Here is a 13,254-nt window from a genome sequence, read left to right as displayed (position 1 = left end):
TGTTTTAAGTTCTGTGTTATTAGTATGAAGCATAGCTCTTAAAATACAAAATAGGCCATTAAATGATTTTATTCCTGGAAGAGGGATCATGTCCTCTTTCTATCTCTAACATCCAGCACAGTGCCTGGAATAGCCTAAAGTCCTACAAAAAGAGCAATTAGTCAACATTAGTATTATTTTTACTTAAAAATAAATATATTCTGCTTAAAGCTTTAAAGTAACATTTGGACACAGATATTCAAAAACATTTATGGGAGATCATTACATAACACCCTTCAGAGATAAAGAATTTTTAGACCTTAGTGAGGTCAGAAATGCCATGCCCAAATGACATTTAGTATGGCAAAAAGTTAAAGGCAGTATCACCTCTTGGATTTGCATCCATATCTCCAGATGTTAGGCCAATCAGGTTTGGGCGCTGTGTCTGCGTTCTTGAAAAAAACTGTCTATATTGAGATCTACCAGAACTGGTAATACTAGGAGCTTCTGGATTATAACCATCAGGTTCATAGGTATCTGAGGGAAAACAAAACAACAGAACATGTAACAATCAAGAGTAAACAATTTATTATAAAATAACCACAAAAATGAATTTTCTTCAACAAATAAAATTATATCAACCCACATATATTTCTCTCTGAATTAAGAGTATATAGATAAAACCTACTGAGCATCAAAGAAACAAAAATGCTCCAGTCACAAAATACAGACATGCAAATCCATTCTGAATTATGGATATGTTTCTGGATTCATTTACCTAATGTCATTTTTGTCCTCTATAATAATCACATAATTAAAACTTCACTGCGCATTTTTAACAGAAATGTTCACATATACAAACACCATATACAAATGACTGAGTTTCCTTTGTAATCATGTCTCACCACTTCCTAGGTATTCTTTTAATTAGAAGAGAAACAATAAATCTATTAACTTGGTTATCTGCATTTCTTTTTTTGGCCACACTACACAGCATGTGGACTCTTAGTTCCCCAACTGGGATCAAACCCACACCCATAGCATAGGAAGTGCAGAAATCTTAAGCAGTGGACGGCCGGGGAAGACCCTGGCTATTTGCACTTTAAACTAGAGAGAAGAGTCAATTTCACATGTAAAATATATTTTAAATGTTGTATTTCAAACAGCTAAATACGCTAAATTTTATATTTACAAATGTAATCATTATCTTACTACCACCTGCCTCAACACATTTTTATCATCCTCTCTATATTTTCTCTACAACCGAATATTTAATTGTTTTTTTTTCTTTTGTCCACTCTCTGCACAGCATGTGGGATCCTAATTTCCCAACCAGGGATGGACCCCAAGCTCCTGCAGTGGAAGCATGTAGTCTGAACCAATGGACCACCAGAGAAATTACTAAAAATTTAATTTTTAAAATTCTAATGCTAAATAAATATTTTATAAGCATTGAAAAAACATTCTGAAAGTGTTGATCTCCAAAACATCCTCTGCATCCTACAAAGAATCAAAGATGAAGTGAAGACAATGATTCTTAAATGCATTTATAAATCCTTGCATCTCTTTTTTTTCTTAATGGAAAAATTCCTTTGTGGCTCATATTAGGTTTTAGCTACAAGATAAGGTTCCTTTCACATTATTAGCCCATCAGTTCTGTAATTCAGAGTATAAGATCAGCAAATTATGATTGAAAAGTTTCCAGTGATTAATACAATTTGGTACTCCTGACAGAAAAATCTCCTACATTAAGGCTGCAAAAAGTTTTAAAGAAGCTACGTAGTCAAATAGCCTTGTTCTAATAATTCCTGGGATCACACAGAACCCCAAGAAAACTGAAGGTTCTTTAGTTAATTATGATGAACTGAGATCTAAAGGCAAAGTGAAAAATGTTAAAAACCTCATGAGACACCCTCAAAGCACTCCACATATCTTCAAAAATGTCAATAGGAGGGAAGAGTTTTCAAGAAATCATTACACACTGTCATTCCATACAACAGGGGCAGAGGGGAAAAAACACATGTTTATCCATGATCAGCAAGAAACCACATGTTTTTGTTTTGTTTTAGAGAAAAATTAACCTAGCTTTTCTTGTAACATATAACTGATTAGAAAACATTCAAGTAGATACTCTTCCTATCTGCTGGATTAAAAACTAGTTCAAGGAACTCGCATGACCTTAGTTACCGAGGCACAGAAAGTAAATACAAAGGACACCGGAGATGACAGACACACAGGAGGCCTAATCATCTAGGGGCACTAGGGACAAACCGAAGGAGCAGAGAAACAGAAAACAAAACCACCTGGGAGCTTTAATGGGAATCTGTGATAGCAGATCAGGATACCAGGTCACCTCTTAGGCTGGCCAATTTATGGTACAAAAGATCAGAGGTGGATGGCCATTTGTAGCAAAGCTTACCTGGGACCAGAGGGGTGGGGCTGGAGACTGAGGTATGGTACCCAATGGAGGATCCCATGAGGTTTCGAGGTGGCACCAAACGAGCTGCCAACAGAGGAGGCGGTGTCCCCAGCTGAAGTCGCTCAGATGCAGCAGCACCATGTTCACGAGAGTACATGGGCTGTCCTACAGAGGAAAGAACAGGAGGGCAGCTGGGGTTGGAGTCACAAGCTTCTCTTAAGTCGTGATCTACTTCCTGAGACTTGAGTCAAGAACAGAGGAAGTACACCAATGGGAATGGTACTTGAGAAAGATGCTATTAAGATTCCTTCTAACTCAAGAAACAGACATGCAACTGGGTAGGATGCACTGAGGTATAAAGAAAGATAAGAATTAGGTAGTGTGACTGCATAATGTCCGTTTTTTATCATCTTAAATGGAATAACTACACACTGATCTTACCAGAAACTGATCAACCATATCAAGTTATTGACAAAGGAGCCCTGGGCTATTATTCATGTAGTTTAATATCCAGGGAGACGTGGTTATGAAAGCTGCCATACCCATTAAAAAAAATAAAAACACTCCTCCCAAATTCATATAATTTCAGGTATGCATAAACTATTCCCCTATCTGGGAGCAGAAAAAACAAATGTAATAAAGGAATTAAAAAAAAAAAAACCCACCACAAGCATACTCTCACGGAGAATAAGAAATGTTCAAAAGAAAAACATAAAGACAGCGAAAATCTGCTATCCTGTAAGTAAGTGGACAACAAACAGACAAGAGGACAAAAATCCCACATGAACAGACTAGCCACTGTACACATGAAAGTATCTCAGATATTATGGACCACTTTTGGAAAGAAAGCACATTTAGAATTCATAGATGCAAAAATGCCAGAAACAATGAAGCCAAATTTTGTAGAACAAGATTAAAAAAGACAAGGTATCAAGGAGCAAAACCTCTCTTTGGTTGGTTATTTAATAGTATCTTTTCCATTTACTACTCCATGTGGGACCTATTTTTAAGATTTACTCAATATTTTGTATCTGAAGTCAGACATTCACTATGTGACACAAGACAAAGTGAATTTAGATCTTAATATGATATTCTTATGAAGTTGTAAAAATTCCAGAAGACTTTTAATACATTTTAATAAGACAAGTCAAAAGTAACCACTTGATTTCACAGTAAATGTAAAGAAGAAAATGGATATGCTATATTTTCCAATACATGGAGAAAAGGTGGCAAATCATACTGTATAAGCAGACCACATAATTGTGTGCTTAGCACCAATCTTTTCAAAATTTACATGAAAAAAGATCAATCATTACATTGCAAAAGCAATCTAATATATCCTCAATGATCTGAAAATAGCTGAAGCATGATATACTGCAGAGAATTCCTTGCAGAATGAAGTCATGTGCTAAAGAGAAAAATGGGAAGTACAATCTCAGTTTATATGACTAGGTTAAATTTATGATACAGCATTTCATATAGCATGTATATTTAATTAATAACTATCTCAAAGTAAATGAGAAACTAAAAGGCTAGTTTGTACAATGCCTTTTTAAAATGAATGACAAAGAATATGCATTCCTATACTTCAGAAAGATGGCTGTTTATTCAAATGAGGCCTGATTTTCTTTAACATCTATTCAGGTCTCTAAATACTATGTGAAAAAGAAAGAGTTCCTTAGATAAAAGGTTGATTCTAGGTCTGGATAGAAAATTTGTATGATGAGTCTGGTATACCTTTGTATAATGCTCCAGAAGCAAGACGGCTACCAAACAACAGCATGTAAAAAATACAACAAAGCAACCCACAGAAGCCAACATGAAGAGGCTTCCCATGGTCAAATAAGAGCCAATCTGAACACCAAAAAAGGCCACAATGGGGTGAAACATACCAAACATTAGAAATCCATGAGTTCATAATGATACTTAGAAAAAGTACAGGGGTCCCTCTGGAAGATACTTGGAAACAAACTCATTTTCTGAAAACCGATAAATTAAAGGACAGAAGCATTTATCCTGTCTTTCCTGTAAAAAGTGCATTTCAGGTTAACCAAATGGTGAACACTGCCAAGTTCTACTTTGTAGACTGTCAGCCAATAAATGGAGAAGAAATCATAGAATTAGAGTATCACACTTTTATAGCCCCAGATGAAGCAAAGAGAACTGGGCAGGGATCACAAACAACCAGCAGCAATTTTTTGAAAGGATGGATCAGGATGAAAACACCTGTACACAGTGATCAATATTTGTAACACAGAAAGGAGACAACTTGATATTGTACACCAGGTATATACTGCAGTAGGAAGTACAAAACCCCATCAGTAAAACATTCATGCAAAGTAAGGAGGAAAAAACCCCCAAATGTGACCCTATTAATCTAGATCCAGATAAATCTCCAATTTCCAGAAAAGACAGGGGATAGAGGAATGCATTAAATGACACCAGCAGATGCAAGATATGCCAAGTCTAGATTATGGAAAAATTCTTTAAGACAAATTATCTGCTCCTTCAACAAGTAAGTGTCAACGGGGAAAAAAAGAGGTAGGAGAAATTGTTATAGATTCAAAGGCTTAAGAAACTTCTCAACTAAATGTAATGTGTAACTTTGCTTGGATTCAGCTTCAAATGAACCAGATATAAAGGAATGTCTATGATACAACTGGGAAATACAAGCACTGATTAGATACTTGACAATAATACCTGTTATATTTTGGGACTATGATAAAGTATAGTAATTGTGTGTATTTATCCCTTATCTTTCAGAGATTTATAGATTAAATGGTATGTTTAGAACTTGTTTTTAAATAATCAAGTCAGGAGTGAGTTACAGATAAAGCAAGGTTAATCAATATATTGATAAATGTTGAAACCAGCAACTGAGTAATGAAGATTACTATAGTGTTTACTCTCTTAGGTATATTTGAAATTTTCCATAATAAAAGTTTTTAAAAATCAAGTTGGTTATAATGATGGTGAAGATAAGCCAGCCACAATTTAGATTCATTCACTTTAGTTTTTTCTCAAACTTTTATTGGAATATATTTGATTTACACTGCTGTGCCAATTTCAGATGTACAGCAATGTGAGTCAGTTAAACATAAATATAGGTGTGTGCATATATTCTTGTTCAGATTCTGATTCAATTTAGTTTTTATCAGTGTAGAGTGACTGAATAATTTAAAAATGCAAGTCTCCTAAGTTCATGCTCCTATTGTAAGTCATTCATATATCTTACATGTCTGACTGATAGCAATATTTTCATTCTCTAGAGTCAGATGAGCAACTAACACACACACACAATGTTAACTCTAGTCTTCTGAAGACAGTCTTTATTCAAACTAAAATTTTAGCTACTCTTTGTAATTCTCCTGACTTTGTCTTTAAGAATATTCATAAGGGAAAAAAAAAAGTCTTAAGATGAGTTTTAAACTGAAAGCTCAATCAGAAGAAAATAGAAAGCTATATCTTCCAATTATTGACCATATTTATTATGTGTCTTCTCTATTAGAATCCAAGGTCCCTGGCATACCTTTTAAAGTTCTAGGGCCTAAATGGTGCCTAGCACATAGTAGGAACTCAATACTTAACAGAATGGATGAAAGTTTATTTACTAACTGCATCCCAATGACATTTAAGTATTTCTTAGGATGAATACCTTTATGTGATATTTATCAGACATTATTTGAAATGGGCAATATGACAACTAATGCAAAACAAATCCAAGTAACACACGAGGGGAGAGAAAGTCTAGATAATATACAACTCTATCGGAGACTGACTTTTCTAGACATCAAAATCTGTGACTGTGCACAGAAAAATGTTATGTACTTCACAGAATCAAATGAGGCATCTCAAGTTTAAGAATATGCTCTAATAATCTTATACAGCTAATAGGAAATATATTCTCTGAAAGATAAAAGTAATTTATGTAAATTCACCTGAAGACTGACAACTGCCTTCAACCTAAGAATCAATCTTTAGGCTGTTATATTTTACTACTAATCTTTCACACACTCAATACAAGGAGCTTAGCAGGTACAAAATATTTCTATTACATCGTCTTCAAAGAAGCAAAAGAAACAAGTCAAATTTAAAGGAATATACTTTAAAATGGTTCTGTCCTGTGAAAACAAAGCAAAACAAAACCTCAAACCCCAAAACCATACACTGAACTGGCGAGACTGAATTTGGGTAAAAATGCTTAAGTATGTCAAAGGAAACAGTTGTTTTTAATAGGTGTTTTTCCATACACTTCCAACTACATTTCATTATTTAAACCCTTTTCAGAGTATCTGTGACATTTTCATTCAACAAAAAACAAATTTCATAGTTTTCCTAAATTATAACCATACTTGCCATTCACTTTTAAATAGCATTGCCAGGAGCCCAATATACCCTACACAGTTTTACAGTGGGGAAATTATTTTTCTCCTTTTAACATTCAATTGTCCTCTTCAAAACTGAGTGATAATTAGACTAGATGAAGGTTTTAGTTCAGGCAGAATTAGTTCCTTTGTTACATGTATTTCTGAGGCACTCTATTGCTTTATTTTTAACAGCAAAATACATTGTAATTGGTTTTTTGTGAGTTTGTAATTTTTGACATATTTCTTTCCCACTATTAGATTTTTAGCTTCTTAGGAGAAAAATCATCTCTCACTCATATTCCCAGTAACCAAGCATTGAATAGACCCTATTCCTACCTCTAAAATACCAGATTTCATTTTTCTATGTTTATCTGGGTCCCTATTGATTAAATTTTCACAACTATCATATGATATGCTGTTCTTCACTTATACACATTTTCTATGCTGTGAATATTAATGATGATTTTTTTTAACTACAATTTTTTTTACAATATTTTTTCATTAAAACCAAAAGGGAGCTTTTGTCATACTAAGTAACTGAGCTGGAGAAAGACAAATATCATATGCTATCACTTATATGTGGAATCTAAAACAATGGTACAAATGAACTTATCTACAAAACAAATACTCACAGATATAGAAAACAAACCTATGAATACCTGGGGGAAAAAGAGAAGTATGGGACAGGGAGGATAAACTGGGAGACTGGAATTGCCATATACACACTACTATATATAAAACAGGTAACGAGTAAGGAACTAGTATATAGCACAAGGAATTCTAACCAATTCTCTGTAATGACCTATACAGGAAAAGGATCTAAAAAAAGAGTGAATATATGTATAAATGCAACTGATTTGCTTTGCTGTACATGTGAAACTAGCACTACACTGTTAATCAACTATACTCCAACAGAAACTTTTTTTAAAAAGCTGAAAAAAAAAGCAGGATTTTGTGCCACAAAATTAGATATACATTTGCCCAAATTATCTGAAGTAGAAAATAAAATCTAATGTTGGAGGAAAAATCCAAATGGAATCACAATGTTAAATTTAACAATATTAAAATAAATCATAATTGCCACATTTTTTAATAAATTAAAAACAAAATGAAATTTTTATCAAGAGTCAAAATGCTAAATTTAACAATATGAAAATGTGTCATCTGCAAAAGACTTTCAGATAAATAACCCATTTTTCATATTTACAAGTCTAAAAGCACTAAGAACTAATGCTAAAAGCTGATTTAGGGAGGGGAAAGATGAAACAAGATTGGTAACGGTTGAAGCTGAGTGATGGGAACATGGGAGTTTATTATACTACCTTCTTTATTTTTATGTATGTCTGAAATTGCCCATAATTAATGAGAGCAGTAAAATAAGCATTGTAACAAGATACTATAGTAATTAGAAGACTGTGAGATACTAAAAGTAAAACAAAATGGCTAATTATTTAACTATCATATATGGTTTCTGTTTTGAGAAAGCACAGCGGAACATAGGAGGAAACAGTAGCACTGAAGAATTCTCATAAGGGACTGTCATGGTTGGTTTTCTCAGGCAAACTAGCTTAGCAGCATTATATGGTGTAACGTGGAGGGAAAGTGGGGGTAAAATATATTGGAGTCAAAAAGATTGCAGCAATAATCGAAAATGTGAAGTGATTCAAGTGTGGATGAGGGCAGAAACCATAGCAGGAGGAGAGAGAAAAGGATGTATCAAAGAAAAGGAGGAAGAATTTTTCAATTAACTAGAAATAAAAAAGCAAAGCAATGAGTCAGTCATGATAGGGTTTTCAATTCTAGGTGATTAGGTGGGTGTTATTTACATTAGCAAAGACAGACAGGGATTGTGGAGGTAATAGAGACTTAGGGGAAAATAATAGGTTTTGATATCAGAGAGGCTGAAATTTATGGAGACAATGATAACTACAAAACTATAACAACTATTCCTTATGTATAGCTTAAGGTGCCAGATACTATTCTAGATGCTTTATATGTATTAACATATAACATGTTTCTCCAAAATAACCTTTATGAAGTGAGTAATGTTACTATTATTTCTGTTTTACTAAAGAGGAAATTAGTATACAAAGAGGTTAAGCAACTTGCCTAAGGTCACAGTGATATAAATGATGGAACCAGAATTTGAACCTAAGCTTAATTACTTTCCTGAGTTGCCTCCCTAGGTCATGACAGAGATTAAGAAATGTTTATGATAAACACAGTAACAAAAAAGGTGAATTTATCTATAAAGTTACCTAGCTCTGTAAAGAAATTCTCACAGTCTGACAGTTTTAACAACCAACTACTTTATTTTTAGGTTTCTGAAGAAAGAAATTTTTCTTTTAAGCCTCTGTAAACTAAAAACAACAGTAACAAAAACTATGAAACATAAAACATAGGATTCAAGAAAAACATTACAGCTAAGCATCAATGTTATAAGACAGTCTAACCACTAAATACTATAGTTTAAATGATGCTATGCTCGTTTCAGCATTACAAGTTAAATAATTAGGTGTGTTTTATCTGATCTTTTGTATGCTCTTAGGAGGTAAGTCTTAGGCTTTGGAAATTCTATCAGAAGAGCAATTCTTGAACAGAAGCTTCAAAATATAACTTCTTTAGGAGAAGAATGTTGCTACACTATAGCACAGAAGACTTCTCCAATACAGAAGGCCTTGTCCTTCTCTCCCATCATCACACAAAATTAAAATAGGGTTACAGAGCATAACCACACAGTAAACTGCCCTGTACACATAAGTATAATTTTGTATAAATAGTCCTTAAAATAGAAATTAACTGTATTTTTTAAAATGTTCTGAGAAAACGTCTGGCTTTTCTATGCTCTAACAATTTTATTAATAAATCAAATGTATACTTACGTTCTGACACTGTATAAAGGAGGTTCTGGGGTAAAGGAGGAGGTAGTCTTGCTCCTACTGGTGCAAGATTGGGCACTGCACTTGTCCCAGGCTGGTCACGGTTGTTGATCAAGCTTGACTGTGTTATGGGTGGTCCTACAGACAACAAAAGTGAGAGCTAGAGCAGTAATGTTTGCTACATAATAAAAACCCTCACGACACCAGGTACAATAAGGATATTCACACATAAAATACCTACTTTGGTTTAGAACAGAATAAAGAAATTTGATATGAGCAGGCTTGAGCAATGAGAGCATTATTAATTTAAATGACATTTTAGTTCTGTAATAGACTAATATAGGGTGGAAAAAGGGCAGAACTGGTTGCATCTGGAGGCTGGGAGTAGAAAATGGCCAAGAGATTTGAACAAACTTTCTGGGGTGATAATAAAGTTCTATAGAACTCTTAAGTTAATGATAAACATGTTTCAGTGTATCGATGTCTACAATGTACTGTGAAATGCATTAAAACTAAAAATGGAGAGATGGAAAGATATATGATGACACAACATGAAAAAGAAAGTGTGAATCACTCAGTCATGTCTGACTCTTGGCGACCCCATGGACTGTAGCTCACCAGGCACCTCTCTCTATGGAATTCTTCAGTCAAGAATACTGGAGTAGGTAGCCATTCCCTTCTTCAGGGGATAGTAAAGTGCTAATTGTAGAAGCTAGATGGTACTTGTTTCCTTGAAATTTTTCTTGGCAAAGTGTTCAGGGGGAAACAACACTCTTAGATTTAACTTTTACACAGATATGTTCCCCCACGATCTTTTATTGTGAGAATTTCTGTACATCAAAGATGCCTTTCTATCTGAGAAATTAAATCTCAACTTGAGCTTCACAATTATACCATTTATGTGACAATATTAAATACTCACAACCCACTGTGAAAAGAACCATATTGCTGTTGACCAAATCTATGCGTTAAATGTATACAAACCTTCATCAGTTTTACCGAAATGTGTTCTATAAAGAATGTTACTGCAGGAAAGCTATGCAACGGGTACATGGTATCATGTTAAACTATTTTTGAAACTTCCAGTGAGCCTTAATAATTTTAAAAATTAAAAATTTTAAAAAGAATTGAAAAAGTACCACTTAAATAAACTGAAAGATAACCATTTTTTCAAATAATTTGCCAACTCTTAAAACATTAAATGTCTTCAGGTAGGTATTTTCTTATACCTCTGTACACATGTAAAAAAATCACAATGGTATGATCACTCACCTAGAGACAGATATCCTGGAATGTGAAGTCAAGTGGGCCTTAGGAAGCATCTACAAACAAAGCTAGTGGAGGTGATGGAATTCCAGTTGAGCTGTTTCAAATCCTAAAAGATGCTGCTGTGAAAGTGCCTCACTCAACATGCCAGCAAATCTGAAAAACTCAGCAGCGGCCACAGGACTGGAAAAGGTCAGTTTTCATGCCAATCCCAAAGAAAGGCAATGCCAAAGAAAGCTCAAACTACTGCACTATTGCACTCATCTCACATGCTAGTAAAGTAATGCTCAAAATTCTCCAAGCCAAGCTTCAACAGTACATGAACAGTGAACTTCCAGATGTTCAAGCTGATTTTAGAAAAGGCAGAGGAACCAGAGATCAAATTGCCAACATCTGTTGGATTATCGAAAAAGCAAGAGAGTTTCAGAAAAACATCTATTTCTGCTTTATTGACTATGCCAAAGCCTTTGACTATGTGGATCACCACAAACTGTGGGAAATTCTTAAAGAGATGGGAATACCAGACCACCTTACACTCCTCCTGAGAAATCTGTATGCAGGTCAGGAAGCAACAGTTTGAACTGGACATGGAACAACAGACTGGTTCCAAATAGGAAAAGGAGCACGTCAAGGCTGTATATTGTCACCCTGATTATTTAACTTATATGCTGAGTACATCATGAGAAACGCTAGGTTGGAGGAAGCAAAAGCTGGAATCAAGATTGCCGGGAGAAATATCAATAACCTCAGATATGCAGATGACACCACCCTTATGGCAGAAAGTCAAGAAGAACTAAAGAGCCTCTTGATGAAAGTGAAAGAGGAGAGTAAAAAGTTGGCTTAAAGCTCAACATTCAGAAAACGAAGATCATGGCATCCGGTCCCATCACTTCATGGCAAACAGATGGGGAAACAGTGAAAACCGGGACAGACTATTTTGGGGGGCTTCAAAATCACTACAGATGGTGTCTGCAGCCATGAAATTAAAAGACACTTGCTCCTTGGAAGAAAAGTTATGACCAACCTAGACAGCATATTAAAGAACAGAGACATTACTTTGCCAACAAAGGTCCGTCTAATCAAAGCTACGGTTTTTTCAGTAGTCATGTATGCATGTGAGAGTTGGACTATAAAGAAAGCTGAGCACCAAAGAATTGATGTTTTTGAACTGTGGTGTTGGAGAAGACTCTTGAGAGTCCCTTGGACTGCAAGGAGATCCAACCAGTCCATCCTAAAGGAGATCAGTCCTGAATATGCATTGGAAGGACAGATGCTGAAGCTGAAACTCCAATACTTTGGCCACCTGATGCGAAGAACTGACTCATGTGAAAAGACCCTGATGCTGGGAAAGATTGGAGGCGGGAGGCAAAGGGAACAACAGAGGATGGGATGGTTGGATGGCATCACGGACTCGACGGACGTGAGTTTGAGTAAGCTTCAGGAGCCAGTGATGGACAGGGAAGCCTGGTGTACTGCAGTCCGTGGGGTCACAAAGAGTAGGACACGACTGAGCGACTGAACTGAACTGACACATGTAAAATGACTGCTGCAGAATTTTCTCAGTTATATTTTAAAAATTCAGTCTTATTTCTGTTTAGCTCAACTAGCAACTGTTTTTTTTAAGTGATCATTTTTAAATATTTCTCCTAATTTTGGTGAATTTGATAACAGCATATTGACCCTTTTTTTTTTTTTGAAGTCTTTTATCAGTAAAGAGATTCATACCGAAGTACATACTGGTGAAATGCTCTGATATCTAAAAAATACTTCAGGGAAAAAAAGTAAAAAAAATTGTGTGGGGCAGGCAAGAAGAATAAATGAGACAAAAATAGCTGAATATTAACCACTGAATTTAGATGATGAAACATGGAATATTATTATTCTACATCTGTGTGTATTCAAAAGTTTCCATTAAGGGGAAGAGAAATTGGATGAAGGCAGTCGAAAGACACAAACTTCCAATTATAAGATAAATAAGTACTAGGGATATAATGTACAACATGATAAATATAATTAACACTGCTCAATGTTATATATGAAAATTGTTAACAGTAAATCCTAAGAGATCTCATCATCAGAAAAATAAAATTTATTTTTACTATTTCTTTAATTTTATACCTATATGAGATGATGGATGATCACTAAACTTACCATGATAATTACTTCATGATGTATACAAATCAAATCAGTATGCTGTACACCTTAAACTATACAGTGCTGTATGTATATAGATTAATATAACTGGAAGAAAAAAACCAAGAAAAGTTCCATAATAAAATGTTTTAAAGTGTATTTCAATATTCTCTAAGAGATTTTCTTTACAGATGCTGCTCCTAAGTTGCTT

The 13,254-nt window shown here is 34.6% G+C and overlaps 1 protein-coding gene across 4 annotated transcripts in view; it reads right to left on the bottom strand.

The window, feature by feature from the left end:
* Positions 1-13,254, bottom strand: part of RBM27 (RNA binding motif protein 27) — a 59,410-nt gene that overhangs the window by 23,486 nt on the left and 22,670 nt on the right. For 2 of the 4 annotated variants that reach the window (XM_069592330.1, XM_069592331.1), the window contains exons 8-10: positions 9,648-9,782; positions 2,399-2,563; positions 367-516 (exon numbers count right to left, since the gene is read on the bottom strand). In XM_069592330.1, the coding sequence (XP_069448431.1) occupies positions 367-516; positions 2,399-2,563; positions 9,648-9,782 (450 nt within the window). The remainder of the gene's footprint in view (positions 1-366; positions 517-2,398; positions 2,564-9,647; positions 9,783-13,254) is intronic. The other 2 variants (XM_069592332.1, XM_069592333.1) reach the window with 1 other exon arrangement.

The sequence above is a fragment of the Ovis canadensis genome, chromosome 5 (assembly GCF_042477335.2).
Source record: "Ovis canadensis isolate MfBH-ARS-UI-01 breed Bighorn chromosome 5, ARS-UI_OviCan_v2, whole genome shotgun sequence".
Taxonomy (NCBI): domain Eukaryota; kingdom Metazoa; phylum Chordata; class Mammalia; order Artiodactyla; family Bovidae; genus Ovis; species Ovis canadensis.
The sequence above is the reverse complement of the archived record's forward strand: the minus strand, read 5'-3'. Positions and strand labels throughout refer to the sequence as shown.